Here is a 25239-nt window from a genome sequence, read left to right on the forward strand (position 1 = left end):
TATTAATAAAAAAGAGAGAATATGATTGAAATTTACCTTTGCCTCACTACCTTTGGGCTTCATTGTACTAATCTGATTCTGACTCTGGTGTAGCCTAAACAGATAGCGCCATCTAGCGCAATTCCAGTGTATACCGTGTACATGCAGGAAGCCACAGACATGGCTTGAAATAAAGTGATTATTATTATTATTATTATTATTATTACACTCAATCACAAGCCCATCCGCCGATCCCGTGCACAGTGTCTCAGCTGTAGCTAACAGCATCTTTTTTCCCTTTTCCTTTGCAGCTGCAGCATCACCCGGCTGAGGGATTCTGCGTGACGTCAGCATTTTTCCCCTGTTCCTCTCGTCAAACAGTCGAGCGAAAACGCGTCTGTTTCGGGCATTTAAAATCCACATCTAGGTAAGCCAGTGAGTTACAAACCTCTCCGATGTTGCCGGTTTCACTATGTGTGACAAGTGTGAGTATATAACGGATGATATGGTTACAGATTTCATGCAGGTAGGCTACACCCGGCATGTGCTCGGTTATGACTGTTAGATCAAAAGCATGTCTGCATATCGCTAATAAGCTGGAGCAATAATCACTGGACATGTTCGTCTCTATTATTATTATTATTATTATTATTATAACGAGGATCAGTTTAATTCTGTACCCTGAGCATTTTTTTGCATTTGGGCTCAAGCAGCTCAGTGAACATACAGTATGCATTTGAACCTGTGGCTTTAAATTCTACAGCTTACAGCACTAGAATTAATAAAAATACTGCTTTAATCTTTTTAGTCTTTGCAAAGAGACCAATTCAAATTTTATTATATATCCGTAGGCTTATCTGTTTTTTTTTTTCTTCTTCTTCTTCTAGGAAGAGTCGCTGCAGCACATCCCTGGGGGAAGAACCTGAACACTGCAGATCACATCAAGGCATGTAATATCTAAATAAAAAAATAAATTCACGCTTTGGATTTATGAATTTAAATGGCAAAATAAATCTTTCTCATGTTTTACTATATACAGGAAAATAGAAAAGAAAATAATAAAAGGAAGCCTCAAAAATGATGAGGAATTTACTCATGATTTTTCCCTTTAAATTTCTTTTTATCTTCCTATCATTTAAAAGCTTCCTTGGGGAAAACCCCAAATCACTGGCGGATTAAGATATGAGCAACATGGGCAGGCACCCAAGACGACATATTACCAGGGGCTGCACAGAAAATAAAAAACAAAAATAAAAATGCAGAATGATACACAGTGTGGGTCACTGTGTTTGTTGACCATTTTTTATTAATAGATTAGGCCAGAACTTATTTGTAGATAAAGAATAGCTTGCATTATTGTAATCTACATATTGGTTATTTGGAGTATAACAGACTGGAAAAGAATTTACTCTTTACACTCTCACTGCTGGAAAAAAAGGCAGGCAAACCTTCACCACAACTAATCTTGTTGGCACAATGATTCCAGTTTGTAAGGCAAGGTTCTAAAGAAAGAAGGTCTTCCACTTCATTCTTGTTTTGCATGAAATGATGAAGAATAAAATATAACCAGACGACACACCCCCAAGGTGAAATATCTTTGTAATAGGTGCGCACCAAGCAAGCGAAACGAAACTGCTTGAGGAGGTTGGTGGGTCGTTTTCCAAACGAACTCTGGTGCGGTTTGATTGAAAAAATTAACCACGGACCAAAGATATGTAAATGAATCGAGTCTGCTTTACTAGCAGTTAGGTTTAAGAAGACAGTGTCTGAATTGAGTTTTAAGATGAATGAAAAGAAGAATTATTGCTTGGCTATAGAAAGTGTTACCATATAAGGAATCAGGAAGCACAATGAAGGGGATGTTTTACAAGCATAGAGGCATGGGGGAGTTCACATCATATTACAAAATCTTACAGTAGCATTATCTGATAATAAAGACTGGAGCTAAGTACTTTCACTGGTCACTCTGTATCTGTGACATCTGATGTAAAGACAGCATTTGGAGGGGCAGGGTGCAAGAAAAATCCTGGCTAAGTCATGCCTATTAGTTAGCACTGCACTGGACAAATTTTGAAAGCTGTGGGGGATAGTTGTCACTGGCGACTGTCTGAGTAAAAGCTAATGACAAAATAAAATCATAAATGTATAAAGTTACATTTTATAAAACCTGCATGAGATTTCAGTTGGCAAAGACACCACTAATACAGTATATGCACATGCCTCCTGATGTGTCTTTGTGAAAATGTCAGTGTAAACACAAAGCAAACCAGGACTTTACTGTGAGCGAACAGAGTAGCTAACTAGCTAACCAAAACTTAACCAGCTGTGGTTCCAACCAAGAGAACCAAACTATATGCGTGAACACAGCTTAAACTGACATTTACAGTACCATGACTTGCAATTGGAGTGAGAAAATGGCTGAAGTTATGATGCTTTTCTGCTCACTAAGAGCAGTGATCTGAGTTACCGTATTGTTCATGTCAGCCTAAATCAATCTAAATATTTTGCCTTAATCTTATAAATGTGTGCTTTAAATAATGTTTTGAAGAAATATTGTAATTCTGACAACGATAGTAAAATAGATTTGCTGTTTCAGTGAACAAAAATGAATGTGGATCATGAAGTCACACTCCTTGTCAATGAGATTCACAGGCTTGGCAGCAAAAGTGAGTATATCTAGCTCCTTTATTTTTACGCTTGTTCAATCTTTATACATTGCCTACAATTGTTTCTTGGCACGGTAAAGTGTGAAAGTGCCCCTATACACAGAAGCCCAGAAGAATAGTGACTAACCTTAAAACTGACTTGCAGCAATAAAAAAAATTAAATTCTTAAAACTAAAATTGTCTAAATATCCTTTCTGCAAGTGTAGATTGGGCAAGAGGACTTAAAGAAAGGAGGTCAGATAACGTTTACTTCTAGTTTGCTTCTAAAAGCTAAATCTTTTGCAAGTAATACCATTTTGATGCTACTTCCATAATGAAGCATCATAGTTTTTCTTGATTAATATAATTAAAAAGTCTAAAGCTTTTGAGCATTGAGCATTTGTTTACTGCCTGCTTACTGCTATTAGAACCTATTATTTAATGCTGTTGTATTGATAAACTCTGCTTTATATTGTTCTTAATTTAATAACTGTTCCTTCTCATTTTTAGATACAGATGGTAAAATCAGTGTCAAATTCGGTGTCCTGTTTAACGATGACAAGTGTGCCAACCTCTTTGAGGCACTGCTTGGGACACTCAAAGCAGCCAAGCAGAAGAAGATCGTCACATTTCCGGGCGAGCTTTTACTTCAAGGAGTTCATGACAACGTTGATGTTATATTACTGCAGGAATAATCTGACAAACAATCCTGTATCTTCTTTGTATATGGTGCTTTAAGACCAAGAGTCTTGTTCTTTAATGAGCAGTGGCATTACCATATCACCAGTTGATTTTTGTTAAGTTATGTATGTGATAACCATTTAGATGTGTGAGTGCAAAACAATTCTATATACTTTTGTCCTTCCGAATAGAATTTTGTTAACAAGGTTAGGCTCTTTTTAAACTTTACATCAATATAAATCCTTTTTTATATACTGATTTGTAATGAGTTGTTTCAAAAGAGATAGCCAAGGACTTGTCATTACAATACTATTATTATGAAAATGACTATCAGATTTATTTGTGCCAAATGATAAGTAAATTATCTGTGTTTTATAGGTAATCTAGAGAGTTATATTAAATTAACTATTTACTATAAAATTGCTTTCTTAACATAGAAACCTTACCCTATAATTAAATAGTTTATGACAAAATTGTGGCACAATTTTTATAACGATTACTGTATTAATAAATCACAGATATCTCAAGCACAACGCATTATTTTGTTACTGGTGTAATTCATAATAAACCATTCCACCTGGTCAAATACCATGCGTCTGTCCTATGAACTTGACAGTGGATGTTTCAATAGAAGAAGTGTTTACTGTATTTGCATCAAACAAAAGGTTTAATGTTCTTTATCTCTATATGTCATGCATATAAGACATGCATCTATAAATAACCTAAGCCATACTGTTGCTGTGCATGACTCTGGGGTAATTTTGTCTATAAAGATAAACTTTATTTAAGGTGTCATTTCTTGTGCTAGGGCCACTGTTATTATTTAATATACAGATTAGTCAACTCAATGGATAAGATCACTCACACTCATCATCTACAGTTGAAACTAGATATTAGCATACACTTTATAAAAAAACATGATCTGTTATAAATCAATGAATATTAACATTTTTTGCATTTGTTAAATGTCAGAATTAAACGAGGTAGAATTTCTATATATTTTTTTAATTGCTTTCATCAAAGTTAGAAGTATACATACACTAAGTTTATTGTGTCTTTAAACAAAAAGAAAACTCCATTTATGAGTGTAAGAAAAAAATTCCATAGACGTGTACGGAGCTTCTGATAACCCTTTAACCCTGTGTGCTGTCCAATAACAGTGGGAAAGATTTGCTGAAGAATTCTTTATTAAAACTACATTTTCTTGTCTTTGCATTCATCACTAATTTAACTTTGTCAGGAATGATTTATATGACATGATGTCACATGTTCCCAGTTTACTTGAAAGCTGATAGAGCCATGTGATAGTATTCTTTTCATAGACACTGGATAAAAATCAGATTTGACCAAACTAGTGGTTGCCCCCTGTACAATGATGGTTTCTTCTGTGATGCAACTGACATTTTTTTGTCTATTTCAGTTCATATCTGTATATTAATGAAATATTGTCAAAGACACAAAAAAGAAACAAACACCATCATATTTAGGGAAACATTAGTATCAAAATGCAGGGTATCATTTAAAGTTGCAAGACACAGGACAAAGGATCAAACTTTTTAGAATTACAACACAAGCTGGGACATGCTTCTGGTTACCCTATGTAAGGGCCAAATACTTAGTTGATGAGAGAACTCCGAAGAGTATGACTTGACTGCTTTGACCTGACTGGAGCACTCTTTACAATTGTGGTGAACAGAAAAAATAATAAAAGCACATTATTGTTTTTGGTTGATAAATGTGGAATTCAGTGTTGTTTTGTACTGGTGCAGCCCATTTACCTCAGTGTTCAACATCTTGTAAATGCTCAGTTGTACATGCGATCTCTCTATGACTGACATGTTAATAACTAGTTCTTTTGATGTAAGGGGATGACCATGAAACAGGGCACCTGGCCAAAAAACCTAAATATGCTTTCTTTGATGATAATAAACAGTGATCTTCAGACATCATGGATATGTGTATTTGTATCAAGGTGCGGCGGACACAACAAACAATTCATCTTAAAAAACTTTGGACATTATTTTTCATAAACCTAACACACACTGTGAGTAATTTAGGACCAAACCTGCATGTCTTTGGGAGGAAGCAAGTCAACAGTTTTCTCTAACTCTTACTATGCGTACGTGACTTTTATTTTGACAGAATGGAATTTAACTAGGAAGTACGATTAGCTCATGTGGGTATTATTGCTGTTAAACCAAAGTGTAGGCTACTTTAATTCTTACAACATAAATCCTAGACTAGACCGAAGCCCGCTAATAATATCTTTATAAATATTCTACGTTTTAATCAAAATTTGTGAAAAATAAAATAAGACACGTGTGACGGTGTGAGTCTCAGCAGTGACATGGATTTGAAGGTAATACAGTAAATCAGGTTGTAGTGTGTTTTCTGGCTAGTTAACGTTACACCCCCCCCCCCCCCCCCTCTCTCTCTCTCTCTATATATATATATATATATATATATTAAACAGTACAATACCCACAGTTTATTGATAATTGAAAAATTAACTCATTTTACTGGTAATAATTTGCTTAAAATGCGTATTGTCTCCTACCTAAGTTTGACATTGCTGGAGTTTTTATAAAATGGAGAATTGCTCCCAGTGTAAGGCAGAAAAAAGGGAACAATAACACACTCCGGGTTTTCCCGTGTTGTTACTTCTTGTTAAATAGTGCTTAACTTTAGGATATTAGCTCAATTTCATGCAGATATAATAGCTGTTATATTAAAATTCGCTCTTCATTAAACATGTACCTCAAGGTGTTGACTATCTGCATGAATAATGTGTACATTATATTGTGAAAAGCATGGCTTATTCCTTTGTCATGTATGGCTTGTATGACATGATTGGAAATTTGAGACAGATATTCTCCGTTAGGGGGCAGTGTGGCGCAGTAGTGAGCACTGTTGCCTCGCACTTACAGTTTGACCTGCAAGGGTTTGACCTGCCCTCTGCTTTGTGTGTGTGTGTGTGTGTATGTGTGTGTGTGTGTGTAGCTGACATATTTTTTATGTGTACTTGCTTCGTGGGTTTCCTCTCAGTATTCCGGTTTAAATAAATGTAGATATATTATTACCTCACAGTATGATAAAAGTTGTTTGATGACGCTGACTACTGTTACATTTGTTAAGGAATGGCTGTGACATACCAAGACACACACACACACACACTGACAACAGGCCAAACAGTATTTTTTTTCTGTTTTCAATACCCCATTTGATATTATATTCCCTCTGATTTTGTTATACTTTTAAACCTTTTTAAAAAGTTAACAGTACAAAATATAACTTAAAAAATAACTTAAAATGGAAGCGTCTAATATTTCATTTTAAATTAAACAAAAAGCTACATTTTTAACTGAGTATTTTTTATGTCATCCACCATAATTATTATTTCTAAACAAACGTAGCAAAAATTCACTCCTATCACACAGAATGAAAATGTGTAAATAGTTTAGAGCGCCATCTGTAGGATCATAAAGAAATAGTAACATTTTACCTCCTCAAAAGTCTACAAAATCCCCCAACTCAACTTGACAGTAAGTGCGCGGGTATGCGGGCCTTCTAACGCACAAATTTTTTTGACTTATTTGTGCTCGCTGTGTTTTAAGACTCGTGTAAGCATGGGTAATAAGTGGATTTAAGTCGCTCACAGAGTTTGAAGAAAATGGCAGATCAGAGGCCTTCAACGCACACAATTTTTGATAATGTAACGCCATATTATGCATTTCTGTTGCACCACTTCCGCTTCTGTGCTCGGTACAGAATGACGATTGACTGGTTCATATCTATTATAAATATTTAAAAAATAAATAAATTTGGGAATCAGTGTGAGATACATAAATCACCACACAAAGGAATCACAATTCTTAACTGAATCAATTCATAAAACAAGTTTATTATATTCGACATTGTTTAGTACTGAAGGCAATAAATTTGTCACTGAACAAATATGGAAGTATGTAGTAAGCAAAAAGATGTTAAATAACCCAGGATATGTTTTATATTTTGTATTCTTCAAAGTAGCCACCTTTCGCTTTGATGACAGCTTTGCACACTCCTGGCATTCTCTAATAATAAAATAAAGAAAAAGCACTGAAGAAGATGATGTGTCCACACTTTTGACTGTTAGTTCATATATAAACGATATATTAAAAAAAATAAGAATTTAATAATACTTCCAATAGTTATCCCAATATATATATATATCCCAATATAATATCGTATATACCTAATATTGATTTGATTTAGATTTTTTTGTTTGCTTACTTTGCATGTAGTAAATTAATAATAAAAAAAACAATTAAATTATATATTTTTGAAGGCATTACTAATTTACAGTAAGCATTTCATGGTGACCTGTTATATGATTTCATGGGGGAAAAGGTTCTTCCTGGATGTGGGCATACTTTGTTTATTTGCATTAATTTTCCTAAAAACGATCAACAAAGGAAAACCTAACGTTAAACATGTGATATGCAAAATCTGTCACAAAGAGTATGTGTACAATAGTAAATATATAGCTTATATATAGAAATAGAAGCTTACAGTGTCTGTGTAGTCCTAGTGACTGCTGGTGAGATATTTAGGAAACATAATGAGTGCAAGGAGCATTTTTATGTGCTGTTATGTTGTTGGTCTTTCGGTTGCTCCCAGCAAGGGTTCTAGGAATGTAGAATATCCAGTCCGCACAACAACTTGGTTTTACACTGGATGCCCTTCCTGAGGCAACCCTCCCGTTTTAGCCGGGCTTGGGACCGGCACTGCATCCAGTGGCTGGGGGGTTTGGGCACTGGCTGGGAATCAAATCCGGGCCTTCCGCATGGCATACCGTCTATTAATCGATCATTGTCTGGTTTAATCAAACTGATAATCGGTCATGGAACTGACTCCCATCACTAATATGCTGTGTATGCACACACGCACATTTACTCATTTTGAAAAATGTATTTTTTCGACAAGCAAGGTTGAGTATAACAAACTGCTTAATTTTAAAACCACTATATACAGTAAAAGTTTCTTATACTGTATATACCACATAAACTTTGAAATTGCATGTGTTGAGCAAACCATGACATGCAAACTGACAAATTTTCTTTTCATTTTCATTGTGACTTTTTTGTGACAATGTCAGTGATGCAAAACTACGGTGGCCTGGGCAAAACCATGTCTTCGGTGAGTCAACTAAATAGTTCCAGGTGATTTTCAGAAAATTTCTGAAGCCAATAAAAAGATGAGCACACTATGATACTGCTACTGCAGTCACCCCACCAGTAACGAATTACAGATATGCATCGCTTAACGTCCGTGATACGTTTGATGAAATGGGTCCTTAGGCGATTTAAATGCTGTGCGAACACCACATTATATAGTTTACAGAGCTATGTGTTATACTATAGTGTAGTTTTTCCCAAATGTCTAAAATACTTGTACCTAAAGCCCAAAAGTGGTGTACTATACAACAAACAAAAACACATTTGACATGATTTTGATTTATTTGACAACTCTGTTAATATTACAGTTTAGAAATCCAATCCATCTAAACCTCCTCTCCATCTACACTAATGTGAAGAGAAAGATGAAATAAATATGTAAAAAAAAAAATAGTACTCTTGTTATTCGGAGCAGATAGCTGTTACCAGTGCAAATCAGAGTGTTTTGTTGCCAAACATTGCAGTACCATGTTTTAATAAATATTATTTATAATTATTTAAATAATAATATTTTGCTTTATTGTAACCAACTATATAAACATCACGGCAAAGAAATAGCAAAGATTCATAAGATTTCATGTTTTTATGGTTGTTTTAGACCATTGTGTCTTACTCACTCATCATCATTACAGCTTAATTCTGTATTCAGTGTCACCTGAGCCATTCAAGTGATGTGTTCTGGATCACTGTCCTGCTGCATAACATAGTTACAGTATGTGCTCAAGGTCATAAGCTGATGGCTAAACATTCAGGATTTTCTTATTGTAGAATAATGAACAATAAGCTGGGTTTCTTTGATAAGCTTTTTTCCCCCTTAATAAATAAAATCATCATTTTAAAACAGCATTTTGTATTTACTCATGTTATCTTTTTGTAATATCTTTGTGGTTTGCTCCAAACTGTAGACTTGAAAATTGCCTGCCAACTTAAGTCAGTTAATTGCCATGCATGTTCTTTTGTGGTACAAGGTGTTGACCGGCCCTGAGGAGATTGCTAAACTCTATCGGGAACAGAGTCAGTTCCCGTCCCTGAACCGTGCTGATGTGGGGCCGGTGATCACGTCTCAGTATGGAGGAAAGTACAATAATGTCTCCACAGGTAGGCTTTCCACAATGGATTGTTGTAACATAACACATTCAGTCTATTGAAGCCTTTCAGTTATGCAGTGTATATACAAATTTGAATAACAAATTCAAAAACAAAATAACAAATTCAAAAACAAAAGACCAAAAAAAAAAAAAATTAAAAAACAAAATGGCAAAACTAAAAACAACAATTTGGTCAAACCGGAAAAGGAAGGTATAGTTAGCGAATGAAAAGCGAATCTTTATTGTTACTTAGCTGAGAGCAATATAAGCGGCATTGTGTATTTACAAGATTATTACAAGATTAATCAGAATACTTAATTATTATACCACTATCAAAAAAATGGGAAAAAAACTATCAAAAAATTGCTAGTTGTAGCCCTGCTTTGAAATATCTGTCCTGTTGCAATGCACTCTAGCCTCAGTGCTTTTTTATCATTAAAATGATGAAGCATCCATCATAAAAGTCTCTTTGAATAATCTGAGACTATAGAATAATTAACTTATTCAAGAACAAATAACAAATTCAAGAATACAATTGTTTTGTGGTAAAACATTGAGGCTTTTGTTTTATTTAATAGTTTAGTGTTGACTTTAACTAATTTTGTGCATCTAATAGTGTGTATCTGAATCAAATAATAGTTCTTTCCATTTGGATATAAGGACAAAATTGTAATTTATGCTTTATTATAATTTTTTTATTTTACTTTTATATAATTTTTTGGTAACTTTTATACATTTTTTTAAGTGTGGACTCAACGGGATCTGGAGAGGAATGAGCTTGTTAAATTTTGCCGGCAGTACATCGTGTTTCATGATGACCATTTGGTAGTCTACTCTGGGCCCTCTGGTAATTGCACAGAGATCAAGGGAGAGTAGGTTTTCAAAGTTTACTCACTTACTTGCCATCATATGAACATTTTTTTAGCATCATCGTATTTAGCTAAACATTTTCTCATGATCTGTGCACTGTGCTTGTGTTCAGGCTGTTGAGCCAGGATTCTCCTTCTGGAGAAATGAAGGCTGTAGTAAGGGAGTGTTCCATTAAAGGAGAAGAGAAACAGTTTCTTGAGGTAAGCCAACATGAATGCATAAAAGGTTTTAAAGCTAAAAAATCATTTATACCACACATTAAACTTTGACATAAGACATTTCTTATACTTACTCTTCTACTCATTTTTTTTTTTTTTTACATTTTGTTTAGATGTATTTTTATTTGTAAAAAATGTTTTGCCTACAATATGTTAACATTTTTGTGTGTTCTCTTAACGTTTTCTATATAAACTGGATGATTTCAGATCTGGCATCAAAACAGGAAGATAAAAAGTCTTAACCTTACTGCACTTAAAAAGCATGGGAAGGTGTATGATGATGGTAAGAGCTCTAGAGTTTTGCTAAAGAAGTTCTCTGGGTTTATGATGCTCTATTTCCTTAACTAAAATTTGTATGTGTAACCATGAAGTGTGTGGAATAAAGGGGTGAGATTGCATAGATTTCAATTTCACATTCATAAGCACATATTAAAAAATGTACAGTGCCATCTGTGTACATATAAGATTAAATAATATATATTGTTTTATTTATTAAATTTTTTTTTAAAGTAGCATATCTTTCCGATTGTGCTGAAACAAAGTCTATATGTTGCCTCAAGCTCAGCCAAATACAACTGTAAAAACAGCATTAAACTCCATTCAGGAGTTGTTGCATGCACAAACAGACCGACAAAATATCGAAAAACCATCTTGATGTGTTCTGTTACTCATCTTGCATCCCCCCAAATTATTTCTTGCAAATATTTTTAATGTACCGATACATGAACTTAACCGTTTTATTTTATTTAATGATTGGGGGGAAATCTTTAATTCATTAAAGTTACATATCACAGTTCTTTTTTGTGGTATATAACATGTATCACCACATTAGATGTATCACCACAAAATACATTTTTAACAATAACTTTTTTTTTTTCATTTATATACGTTTGCTTTGTGCTTATAAAAGATTGCAGTTCCTTTATAATCCTTCAGGTAGAACGCTTTAAACTATTCACACACTGTGAGGCAGCACAATGTCATGTCTATTAGGAGCAAATTATTTACAAAATTGTAATATTCAAACTGGATCTTTAAAAATGTGCGATACTGACAGAATCACAATATAAATCAAATTGGCATCTAAGTTTTGTGATATTGTATCAGATGGTCCCTGGAGATTTTCATTCCTACTGTATATATGATTTCGCTACATTATTCTTTTGTAGACCAGTTTGGCTGCTTGGTCTGGTCACACTCTGAGACTCATCTCCTATATGTGGCTGAAAAAAAGCGTCCCAAGACAGAGTCCTACTTCCAGGTTTAAATTTAACACGAATGTGATTTATGGTTTACTTATTGAAAAAAAAAAAAAACTGCCTAATGATAAAACTAAACTTTCTTTTAACAGTCGGAGGCTTTGCTCGGTGATGATGAGGAGGGAATAAAAGCTGAGAAGCTGGAGGATACTGTTAAGGTAAAAATAATCAAATCATTGTCATTTGTTGTAAATAGGACAGTTTTGTAGAATATAAATTTGTATTTATTGTATCAGATGTTAGTATCTGGTAGATGATACAGTATATTGATTCTGTGGAGCACAAATTTATTTTACAGCTAAATATGTGTATTTATACACATTATGCATTATATGTCATGTATTACAGGATTAAATATTTTTCTGCCAAGTATACCAATACCTAATGTGTTTGTAATGGTTTTATTTTCAGGGTAACCAGTTCGTATATTATGAGGACTGGGGTGAGGCTTTGGTCAGTAAGAGCGCTCCTGTCCTTTGTATATTGGATATTGAAGGCAACAATGTTTCTGTCTTGGAGGGAGTCCCAGATGATATTTCCCCTGGACAGGTGAGTGTGTGTGTGTGTTTGTGGGTGTACTCGAGTACTAAACGTAAACAAGCATACAGGACACCTCTGCATCTGAACTATTTTGAGTTTTGGTTCTATCAGTTATGGTAATTTGAATAAACTTTTATTTCACAGGCATTCTGGGCACCTAATGATACAGGTGTGGTGTTTGTGGGATGGTGGCACGAGCCATTCAGACTGGGCCTGAAATACTGCCCCAACAGACGGTAATGAGCGATAGAGTGAGCGAGGGAAAGGCAGACAGTGAAAAAGCATGAGAGTGTACTGTACACAGTGTCTATGAGGACAAAAGAGATATACTGTATCTCTGGCAAAAGAGATATTACTATTATATAACTATAATGTTATAGTGGAAACACTTTGAGAAGGTTATCCATCCCCTGCCACAGATGCTGCAATCTGTAGCAGGGGATGAATACCCTTCTCAAAATGTGAGCAGCAGGTCCTGGGTCTGTTCACCCCACGTGTAAAATATACTTGTGGTGGTTGCTAGTAAAGCATTACACAATAGTAAAGGCATTACCTTTATAAGCTAGTATATTAGTATATACTACTAATATGAATAAAAGCAACAAATACACTGCCTGACCAAAATAAAATTCAGGCAAAGACAACAATTAAAAAGATTTGAAATTCCTGAAAATTCTGATTTAATCCATTTGTCAGTTTAGTGCTGATGAACATTTGTTATAACATAGCAAGTATTATTGAATGCAGACAGGGTGGAACAACGATATATATATATATAAGATATATATAGATATATCTTTAAAAGAAAATAGTGTCCAAGGGGGATAAAATGAGTCTGGTGAAATATGCAAGTAATGTCATTGACGATGTAAATGACATTAACAGTCATAATAGTGAGTCACCAATCTTTTAATAACATATAAGAGATGTTAACCGTGTTAGAGCTGATCATATAGAGAATAGTTTAAAAAGTCATGAGTTGCACCTTCCCAAGTTGTTTTAAAACTAACTTTAAACAGCATAATCCCCTAGTGGTAATGAAAAACCTGATCCTGTTATTCCTGTACTCTTCATAATATGCTGTGGAACAGGATTCCATAATCTTATCAACAAAGGGCGTTTGTGGCTTCAGGTTTACATTACTGTACAACCAAACAGGTGCCGGAGCCGCTTGTGGCTCTTTTATCCCTCTGCTGCGGTTCCCTGTTGCTTAATAAATGATTATATTTATTTAAATAATTAGGTCGTTAGTTCTTTAAATGTAATTTCGTTAGTCCCGATTTTCTCCATATTTTAGTCGTGTCCAATTCTTTTCCGTCACTAGGGGGCGCTCCCACTTTAAGCTACTACTACTCAGTGGGGAGGGCCAAAGACTATCACGTGTTTTCCCCAAACCACATGACGCCTGCTGACCGCATCTTTTTAAACTGCTTGCTTACACCCCCGTGGTGGGCGGCATAACACACTGGGAGGACAGCTCTATCTACTTCTTCCACTTGCCTGAGCTTATAGACGCCCCTGATTGGCTGTAGAGCCGTGATTAATGTGGGAGCCCTAAGTACCTCTTATTCCTTCCCGTCTGAGAAAGCTTGAACAATCAGCTCTCTCTAGACCTCCAGCTGCGAAAGCATCACCCGGGAATCGAACTCGTGATCTCTGAATAATTTAAATGTAATTCTAAATTTTGAAATTAAATTAAAAAATTATGGTGATCTTGTAACATTAAAATAAACCCTGTTTAATATTTTGTCGCTCAAAATATGTGTCACAACCACTGATGTGCGACACCCGCTGAGACACGATTTATTGAGCTTTTCGAGCCCTAGTTTTATTCAGGTTGAAAACTGGTTGCACTCTCCAGTACACACAATAAAAGGATGACGGCACACAGAAACAGATGGCATGTTTGGTTTCCTTCAGGTTTATAATTTGTTTGCCTTTTTATTTCATAAATACGAAGAAGACTCAAATAGACATTATGCGTTTTTTTTTTTTTTCTGTGGGAGACAGGTCCAAATGTCTTGCCAATCCCTGACCTAGAAAAACATTTTTATTTGCATAATGACTGCAGTTTTAAAATGCATCTCATTTGTGATATCATTGATTTATTTTTTGTGTATTAGGTCTTCTCTCTTTTATGCAGATCTCTCTGGTGGAAAATGTGGTATGCAATACTTCATTACTTAAATAACTGAATGCTTAAAAGTTATGTTTGTGTCAAAAGTACGTACATACTCCAATTTTTTTTCTCTTTCTTTACCTTTTCTCTTCTTTTAGAACAGTTGTCTGACTCCTCCGCAGTCTTCTCTCCTCGTCTCAGTCCAGATCATTGTCGTATTGTATATTTTAAATGTGATGTGTATGGCCCACATCAGCAATGCAACAAGCTCTGCATGGTTTGTTCATGTGCCCTTGTATAGTGTTTTATAGTTGTTGACATTGTATTATTACTAAATTTGTTGTGTTTGTGAATTATTGTAGTATGACTGGTATACAAAGAAGACTGAAGTTATAGTTGATGTGCTCAAGAGAGGCAGAGAAGGTAAACTGTGTGTTTGACTGTGTGTCTTTACCACAATAAATCATTATACAAACTTTTTTTTATATATAGTTCACAATATTATGAGACATTTATTTATGCTTTTTTTCCTCTTTATAATTTATATACAGATGGCTTTACTGGTATCTACAGCTCTCTGCTGTCTCATTTGTGCTGGTCAGCTGATAGCCAGAGAGTTCTTGTATCATCTGCCCAGAGAAGTCGTCAGGTAAAACTGATTCCCTGGGAGACTCTTGCCATTAGATTCTTAACACAAATCTGATCATTTTTTAAAATTTTTAAACTATTGTGTCCCTTTGTGCATTTGATTTTTTTTTACAAATCTTTGATTTTTAGAATTGCACGCGTCTAGTGACAAAAAGAGGAACTTAATTGGATTTGAATTACCCTTTAGTGTGACATAAAACTGCTAAAGGCATATTTCCTGCTTCACTTGTATATGCCAGAAAAAAATATTTAAACTACCTGTTTTCATTTTATACATCTCTCCAGCTATTATGCGAATGAGATTGTAAATTAGTAGTGCTTACTTATTAGTTAAATGTAATTCAAAATTGTTATGTTTTTCAGGACATTCTAGTGGTTGATACATCCACAGGCCAAGTCACTTCCCTCACCTCTAGTGGGTGCATCATTGTATTTTTAAGCACACTTTTACCCTGTGATTCTGTGTATTTATTGTAATTGCTGTTTTATTATTTTCTATTTCATAGAGTCAGATATGGGAAGTTGGTGCCTGCTGACTATCCATAGGGATTTGATGGTGGTCAGCTGCTCATCTCCGAACTGTCCTCCAAGTCTGGTAAAAAATAAATAAAGGATAAGAACAATTTAGGGGGAAAAAAGGCAACTAGATTGCAGCAAACCAGTAGTATAGACTTGCATTTGTGGACTATGGGGTAGTTTAACATATAGAAACTCTGTTGCTGAGACTGATCAAATGACCATTGCCGGATTTATTCACACTAACAAAAAAGCTATTGTATGTTAAAACTAAATCTTTAGTGGTAGGGAAGGCATTTAAGAAAGCACAACATGCACAACCCTGTCCTATTATCAGAAATAATAAAACTATTGTATTTAAGAGTAAAATACACATTTAACTGTACTAACTGCACCAGTTTACAATATCTTTCAACCTTGTACACGCTGTTTTTAAGTTTGTTTAAAATAAGAACCAGAAAAAAAGACTTTAGCTGCCTATCAAATAAAATAGCATACATTCTTCAAACGCTGCACAAATATCATGCCTTTTGAATGGAGCAGTAATTAAATGTGTCTATAAAAATATAATAAACATTCAACATTTAGCTGTACATTAATGTTCAAAATTAGTACACCCTCTTTTAATTATATGTGTTTTTGTGTAAGAACATCTTACCATACATATCACCACATGATAAAAATCATCTGATCATAGGGGGATTTGTATTAGGCAAATACAGTGAGTAGACAACCAGAATGCCGCTCACCACCGTGGCAAAACGGCAGCAGCCAGAATAAATCAGTTGCATTTTAAAGTCATTCGTGAAATGACCGCCAGGTCGTGCAAAGTGACATTTTTCACTCACCGCAGTTTTAAATATAATTAAGTCATAAAGTCTTAACAATATGTTGTATTAAAAAAATACTACAGTGACTGTAATTTCCACATCTGAGAACTTTATACAATAAAAATGAGCTATTAATATTTATTGTATAATAATAAGTAAAAAAAACCAAACATTGGTAAAATTTTGTTTAGACAGACGGTCAAGTTCACTAGCTAATAATTTTATTTGTACAAAGAATGAACTTTTATATAGCCTATCTCTGTTTGTATCTGTTTATTGTTATTAAAAAAAAAAACATAAAAAGACATCAAACTTTAAATATAAAAATAACTGGTAAAATAGACTTTCAGAATAAAACATTACAATAACTCAAAAAAGACGCACTAAAAATGCTGTGTTGTTTCTGTAAACACATCATTGGGTGGTTTATACTGGGTCAAAATTCTGGGTTATTTCGGGTACTTTAAACACATTGTTGTGTTGCTCATGTTGGGTCATACAGTATGAGATGTGATGAGTCATTTACAAATGAACACCTGGTTGTGTTATTTTGACACAACAACTGGTTTATTATTTTTTTCTTTGGTTTCTCCAAACGGCAGCCTGCAAACTGTTCGAAATATTATTGTTATTGTGTCACAAGTGTAGTTTTCGGAGATTTGAGCTTCAGGAAATCTCCTGGCGCTCTGCGCATAACACCGGCCCAATGCAGCCTCATCTCGGAAAGAATTTCTAATACCTCCTCTTTAACTTCCTACGTAGTCTAATCATCGCTCAGCCGTATGCATAAAGTAAAAAAAATGCGTCGGCGGGAAAAACAGCAAGGAGACTGACTCTGATTATTTTAATAATTCACTGATAAATTAGTGATTTCTTTGGTTTCGGCTGTAGTGATGAAGGTAATCCTGTATTCTTGTCGTCTCCGCAGCAGTGGATGTGCATATAATTCACTTTTCATACAAATTACATAATCTAAAATTTGTTTTCCATAAGTTTAAAAGCAGACATTTTGCTTTCTATAATTATATATTTTTTCACGTCTGTGAGGCGAGTATACATGGAGTTTTGGTTCATTTTCTGATTTTTTTAAAGCACTGATGTTCACCGAAAACATGGTAAGGAAACTTTCCATCTCTTCCATACCAGCGATTTAAAAACGGTAACAATGTCAATTTTAGAATCTGCAGAATGGAAAACAATACAGAATAGCGCACCCTGTTTAGTTTCTTTATTTAACAAAATCATAACGTTTTTCATCATTGTGAGCACACTTAATTAAAATTAGAGTCTTATCAAGGCTATGTAGCTTATATAGTTTTACTTTAAAGCTTTTGCACATTAATCTGACTATGTTTAAATTTTATGGTCATTTAGTTTCATTTATTTCAGTTAAGAAATCTACTACAAATTTAAAGAACACATAATAATCAAAGTTCATAGTCGACTTAGTGACTACAAAGTGCCCAGGATCAATTTCTCCAAAAATAAGCCCAAATTATCACCCTCCTCTGCCATGCTTGACAGTCTGTATGAGGTGTTTCTGCTAACATGCTGTTTATTTATTGCCAAACATGGTGCTGGGCATTAAGGCCAACAACTCCACGTTGGTCTCATGTGTTCAGAGGTCATTGTTCCAGACGTCTTGTCGTTCGTCCAGGTGCAGTTTTGCGACCCTCAGTCTTGCTTCTTTGTTCTTTTTAGACAGAAGAGGTTTTTCCTGGCAACCCTTCGAAGCAAACCGTGTTTGTTTAGTTTTTTTTTTATTGTACTGTCAAGGATGTTAAAAATCTAACATGCGAGACTTTAGTGAGGTCAAAGATGTAGGTTTGTTTGTATTTCTCTTAAGTATTGCATGTTCTGACCTTGGGATAAATGTGCTGGTACGTCCACTCCTGAGAAGATTGGCAACTATTTTAATGACTTTCCACTTGTGAATAATCTTTCTCACTTTACAATGTTAAACTCCAAATTGTTTGGAAATGGTTTTCCAGATTGATGTGCAGCAACAGTTGCTTCTATTAGACATCTGCTTTGTCTGTCTTTTCCTTTTACCATACACCTGAATATGCCAGAACAGCAAACTGCCAAAACAACTGTATTTATAGAGGTCTGCACACCTGCTGATAATCAATTAATTAAGGGTTGATGATTAGCAATACCCGGCTGCAACTTACTGCAACAATATAACCCTCATTCATTTAGCTTTTTTGTACTTCATTTCTGTTAAATATATAATGGTGCGTTAAAAAAAGTTATATGTTGACCCGCTATGATCAGATTTAAAAAAAAAAAAATGTTTTTACACAAAAACACATAAAACAAACCTAAATATATACTTGACTGTATGTTGTATAGCTATTTAATGCTGACTCTTTAAGTTTAGGCACTGTATTGTTATATATTTGATGTATTTGCGAGTAAAATGCAACACAAAAACATGCTGGTGGAATGGATTTTTTTTAGAGGGTGGGCTTTCTGCCAGCAAGTGGTTCAGAAGAAGAGGTGTCGTGGGTGACATTAGAGGATGCTCAAATGCAGCCCGAATTTGACTGGCAGGTTCTTAGTTTCACCCCACCTCCGGAGGAGGACAACAAACAATACTGTAAGTTTCTGTTAACTGTTGAAACTTTCCAGAAGAGGAAAGCTGTGTGTGTGTGTGTACACAGATACTGTCTGTAAAAAAAAACAACAACGATAAAACACCTGGATTTAACTAAGCAAATGGGTACGGCCTTCTATTGGATAATTACTGCAGTGATTCATACGTTTCAGCTGGGAACAAGTTACTTAACCCTATCTTGATGCAGTCAGTCGAGAAAGAGATGACGTGATGTACTCATGATGCTTAATGCCTATCATACGACCCTGTGGGTGCAGTGTTATGATCAGGTGTTGCTTCAATTTGTCAGGTCTAGCAACCTTATTTGCCCAAAAATTAGGGTCAGCTGACTAACCGAATATACTAAATGACCAGGTTTTTCCAGGTGTTTTTTCCCCCCAGTTGCACGGGCATATTCTTAAATTATAATGCCAGAATTGTCAAATTGTGAAAGAGTGATTTAGGGAGCATGCAACGACATGTTGACACATGGATTGGCCACTACAGAGTCCGGATCTTAACCTCATATAAAACCTTTGGGATATGCTGGAAAAGACTTCGACTCTGTGGTCCGACTCTTCTGTCATCAATCCAAGATCTTAAAGAGAAATTAATGTGACTCTGGAAGGATGTGACATTGCACAAGCTTATCGCATAATGACACCCCCCCCCCCCCCCCAAAAAAAAAAAGGCGTAATCAAAGCAAAAAGTGTTCCAATAAAATATTGGTGTATTTACTGTATATATGTTTAAAATGTTTGCATGTGTTTAAAATAAGCTTTCTTTTCTTATACTATATAGCTGGGCTGGACTTTGATGTGATTCTACTAAAACCAAAGAATGCAACAGAGGGAACAAAACTACCGCTCATTGTCAGGCCACATGGTCAGTTCTAAAAATATTTTTGTAATCCGGATTTGCTTTTGACTTATGTTTTATAATGTTTTACTTCGAATAATAATTTTAACAAAGCCTTAAATGCTAATTAGCTAAAAAGAAAGACAGCAACAATTTACTGTATAACATCCCGATCAACAATATATAATTGGATACTCGACACTTTGTTTAGCTGGCGTTGGAACATCCACACTGTTTTCTTTGCTGTTCTCTTTCTCTTTTATCTTTTTACCTTTCTATCCTGTTCCCCAGGTGGGCCTCACTCTGTAATAATGACGGAGTGGCTCTTATCCTCAGCAGTCTTCTGCAGGATGGGATTTGGTGTCTTACATGGTAAATAAGTTTATTGAATGATGGTTTGTTTTAAAAGCTTGATTTAAAAGCTTCTCCAATGCAGATGGTAATGTTGCGGATGTGGTAAGATGTTATAGTATAGTTATAGTGTAGACATTAACTAGTCTGTGATATGTAAGGACATAAGTGTGCTATTGTCATCAAACATTAGTTGAGATTTTAGGATTTAGTCAAAATGTGTCATTTTAAATGTTCACTTTTATGTGAATAAGACTGGAAAGGATTAAAATATCTCTAGTGCAGTACATTATTACAGTACCTTGTGCCCATGTTGATTTGCCTAAATCACTTTACTATCAGTTAATTACAGAGGCTCCATTGGCTATGGTCAGGACAGTATCTTCTCTCTGCCTGGAAATGTTGGCACCCAAGATGTCAAAGATGTACAGGTAAGGACAGCGGTGTATGATATCTACTATAATTATTATTATCGCTAACTTTGAATAAGTAATAATGATTAAAATAATTGCACTGTTTGGAATGTTGAGCAGGCCCTATCAGATTTTGTAAATTTTTTTATTTGTCAGTATGTCTTATTATATACTGCTTGGCCCAAAACCATCACGGTTCATAAGACAGAACAACTAAAGAAATTGTTACTGACTGAAACTGGATCAAGAACTCCCAATACATTAGTAACATCTGGATGGATAGTGTAGAACCATCAACTTCACTTAAGGAATGTGGTCACACATAATCTTTGAATGAGCAGAGATCACTTCAGTGATAAACGCTTGGTAAATTTGTTTAATAGTGGAAGTAAGACTTTTTCCATAGACAAAGTGATGAGAACTCACATGTTTGAGACAATTCAGCTGTGTGGTCATATGATAACCATTTGTGAGGAAAATTTGAAGCACTGGAAAAAGAATTTGGTTCGTTGAGTCTAGATTTACCCTATTTTACAGCAATAGGTATTTTAGGGTAGGAAAGGAAGGACTCAACATGCTTAATGCCCACTTTAGTGTGTACAATGATGGCATTGTTTCTTAGAGAACTTGATATTCCTTTTCCAGTTTTCCAATCTATCTACCGAATTGCCAATGTCAGAAATGATGACTTTATGGCTTGGAATACTGCAGCATTATATTTTATATAAACTTGTTCATCTGACTTGTTAAACTTGTAGCAATTGCATATTATCAAAGTGATATTTGGACGTTCTGAGAGCTGAAAGAATAATTTTACATGAGTTGCCTACCGCGTTGTCGTAATCAAAACTTATTTTTTTTTTTGGCCAGGCATGATATTTATCTAACTTTTTTTTATGTCATTATGCTAGAAGTATGCATTAGTATGTCAGTATGTATCATAAACTGTACCAACAAACTCTTAAAAATTTTTTTTAATTATGTTTCCATTTTAGTTTGCTGTTGAAAGCATATTAAAGCAAGGTGACTTTGACAGAGAGAAGATTGCTGTTATTGGGGGCTCCCATGGAGGATTCTTGGCTTGTCACCTAATTGGTCAATACCCAGAGTTTTACAAAGCATGTGTTGCTCTAAATCCAGTCACCAATCTGGCATCCATGATTGGCTCTACTGACATTCCAGACTGGTAATAAGAGAAGAACGTGTTGTTTCCTTATTCCGTATTTGTGTCTGTGTATTTGGATGTTTTTCAATCAGGGAATTTGATTATTAAAATTTGAGTGTTCAAAAGTAAAGTGTAGTGCAATCACTGCTGGGTAGTGACTGTCATGTAAGGCAGGGTCTCACTTCTTATTTTGGTATTTTTTGTTTTTTTGCAGGTGTGAGGTGGAAGCTGGATTTGATTATAGCAGTAACAGAATGCTGAGCTCTAGTATGCTAGAGCAAATGTTAAACAAGTCACCCATTAAACATGTCACACAGGTCAGTTTGTGTTTTGATACAGATTTTGTACACCTTCCAGTATTTACTGGCCAAATATATCAACAATATTAACTTTTCTAGTCGCATATTTTTAGAGCTGGTCTCTGTCCCAGCTGCTGCAGCTCAGACAGAAAATAACGTACTATATTCTAATGGTAATAATAACCAAAGGATTTTATCAGCCTTCTTGTATAAACATGAGAACAGCAGTTTAAACCAGCAAATTGCTTTCTTTAAGATATAATGTGTTTTTTAAGCAAAACACATTGTGCAAGCAGAAATTTTAAATTATAGTCGACTAACATTCTTGCCATGTTTGAAAAAGAAGTGTAGCCAGTAAAACTGTGGACTTGTATGATTATGCAGAGATATTCTAGCAGTTTTCATACAGACATTATCAGTGCTTGTCAAACCTTTAAACTGATTACTCTTGTGTAAAAACAGTGCAATTTTAACAGTAGTTAAAGTTCAAAAGTTAAAGTAGAGTAAAATAATGACTAACTCTATATGTTAGCTACCACAATTTATTGTTTAAAGTCCGTATACTATAGTTAACTTGTTTGCAATATAAGAGTTCTTAAACAAAAAATTGTCTCAGCGAGCTAGCATTTATTAGACAAAGAAAAATGTAAGGTAAATTAAGCTAATGAAGCATTGAGCATTATTGTGTACTGACCTCTTTATAAGACTGCAGTCACAGACATATTGATGTCTAGACAGAAGGATTTTAAAGGATAAATGCTGTTTTGGAATTTTAGGTAATTTTTCTCACTGTTTTCATCTCTTCATCTCAAACTTGGCAAAATGTGTATGGGTTTGTTGAAGCTTCGAGGCATACTGCCCAAATGTTATCACTTAAGTGCGAAACATTCAACCTTAAAATCTTCAGCCTGTACCTAAGCATCGAAGGTCATATTTAATATTTAGCTAAATAAATTCACATTTTGATGCCTTCTTCAAGGTTTAGAACATTCATAAAATTTAAAGATTTTAAAAATAATAATAATAATAATAATAATAATAATCATAATAAATAAATAAATAAATAAAACATTCTACAAAAAGTAGTAGTAATATGTACATGTAAAATAATACAGAATAATTGTACACCAGACATCTTTTATAAAAGGAAACAGCAACAATTTGGTAGTGGTTAGCACTGTCGCCTTGCACATCCAGGGGCCGGTTTCGATTCCTGGCCAGGCTCGATTCCTGTCTCTCTGTGTGCATGGAGTTTGCATGTTCTCCCTGTGCTTGGTGGGTTTCCTCCGGGTACTCCGGTTTCCTCCCACAGTGCAAAGATTAAAGGTTTGGCTAATTGTCATTCCCAAATTGCCCGTAGTGTGTGAATGGGTGTGTACTGTGTGTGTGCCTTGCAATGGATTGGCACCCTGCCTCGTGCCCTAAGCCTTCTGGAATAGGCTCCAAGCCCCTGCGACCCTAAATACAGGATGAAGTGGTATAGACGACGAATGAGTGAGTGAGCAATGATTTGGTCCAAATCTTTTTTATTAATTTTAGGTTTTCTAAACTTTTCCAAACAGTGTCAAAAATATACATATAACCAGTTTACTCAACTGATGGTCTGCCTAGACCTTCAAAGATCTCTCAATAACTAGCTAAAGTACTTAGACTTACATACGATTGTTTGAGCCAATCTTGGAAACTGCAGTTGTTTAGAACAGCCTCCAAGAGACCTTCGTCGTAACAACAAGTGCCGTATATATAAATACTTCTTGTATGTGTATGCATTTTCACTTGTTTTTTAATGTACAGTACACTTACTGTATCATGCTTCAGTAAAGATCAGTTTAAACAAAAAGAAAAGCATGTATTTGGCTTTGTTTCTGTGTCCCTTCCCAGGTAAAGACTCCTGTGCTGCTTACACTGGGAGAGGAAGATAAGCGTGTGCCTAATAAGCAGGGCATTGAGTACTACAAAGCTTTGAAGGCTTTGCAAAAACCTGTCAGGTAAAAAAAGGGCCTCCATGATATTTAGCATTTAATGTCCCAGACAAAAAGTGTCTTTTGCAGTGGTACAAATGAAATCTGTGTATATTTTTATAAAATGTAAACTATTAACAAAAATGAATAGTGAATAATGACAATCTACATACGTAGTGTTTATATATATAATATTATTATATAATGTATTGTATTGTAAGTGTTCCATGTATATATTAATATATATTTTTATCCACAGGTTGTTATGGTATCCAGATAACAACCACTCTTTATCTAAAGTTGATGCAGAATCAGACGTATTTATGAACATGGCATTGTGGCTCATCCAGCATCTCAATCTATAATCACAAAGGCTACATAATATACTTATAATTGCCTTACATGCTTGAATTAAATAGGTGATCTAAAACAAAAATCTGTTGTTTGGTCATTAAGGGTTAATATTATAATTATGAGTGTTTAGAATGATATCTCAATGTGTGTCCTTAGGTGTGTTAGCATACACGCCCTAAAAATGGTCTTGGTACACTGTTTAATTGATTTTTTTAAACAGACTTATCTAATTATAAACTTGAAACACAGCTTGTACTGAATAGTACTGTTCTTTATATTTTCATTCTCTCTTTGTCCTTGTTACTATTGTTTAAAAAGGCTATTAATTAACTCTGGATAATTCTTGTTCCTTCTTAAAAATAAATATGTTTAAAAAAAATTACTTAGTCACAGTGTCTGGTTTCTTTGGACATTTATTCTATCACAAGACTATCATGACGCCTGTTCCAACAGAGTAGGTAACGTTTAAAAAATAATACATTAATTCATGCTTTATTCTTTTCTTTTTAGACATATGCATAACTGTTTTTGTCCAGTACAGTAAAGGACTTCATGACTTTACAGTACATTTCGGTATTTGGCAGACACTCTTATCCAGAACGACTACAAAAAGTGCTTTAAAAAAGGGGA

General features: G+C 34.7%; 2 protein-coding genes across 2 annotated transcripts; both read left to right on the forward strand.

Annotated features, from left to right (window-relative positions):
- Positions 1-316: 316 nt before the first annotated feature.
- LOC128530644 (costars family protein ABRACL) lies at positions 317-3865 on the forward strand. The gene is made up of 4 exons (XM_053504694.1): positions 317-406; positions 867-925; positions 2576-2645; positions 3135-3865. The coding sequence occupies exons 3-4, from the start codon at positions 2585-2587 to the stop codon at positions 3317-3319; spliced, it is 246 nt and encodes an 81-aa protein (XP_053360669.1). The 5' UTR covers positions 317-406; positions 867-925; positions 2576-2584; the 3' UTR covers positions 3320-3865.
- Positions 3866-5480: 1615 nt separating this feature from the next.
- Positions 5481-24979, forward strand: LOC128530330 (acylamino-acid-releasing enzyme-like). The gene is made up of 23 exons (XM_053504214.1): positions 5481-5664; positions 9490-9619; positions 10355-10481; positions 10592-10679; positions 10905-10980; positions 11867-11958; positions 12049-12114; positions 12368-12505; positions 12641-12732; positions 14620-14660; positions 14774-14892; positions 14978-15038; positions 15167-15264; positions 15627-15678; positions 15770-15858; positions 19073-19211; positions 20010-20093; positions 20358-20438; positions 20760-20848; positions 21826-22016; positions 22210-22312; positions 24176-24282; positions 24515-24979. The coding sequence occupies exons 1-23, from the start codon at positions 5653-5655 to the stop codon at positions 24618-24620; spliced, it is 2181 nt and encodes a 726-aa protein (XP_053360189.1). The 5' UTR covers positions 5481-5652; the 3' UTR covers positions 24621-24979.
- Positions 24980-25239: the final 260 nt, after the last annotated feature.

Source organism: Clarias gariepinus, chromosome 9 (genome assembly GCF_024256425.1).
Source record: "Clarias gariepinus isolate MV-2021 ecotype Netherlands chromosome 9, CGAR_prim_01v2, whole genome shotgun sequence".
Taxonomy (NCBI): Eukaryota; Metazoa; Chordata; class Actinopteri; order Siluriformes; family Clariidae; genus Clarias; species Clarias gariepinus.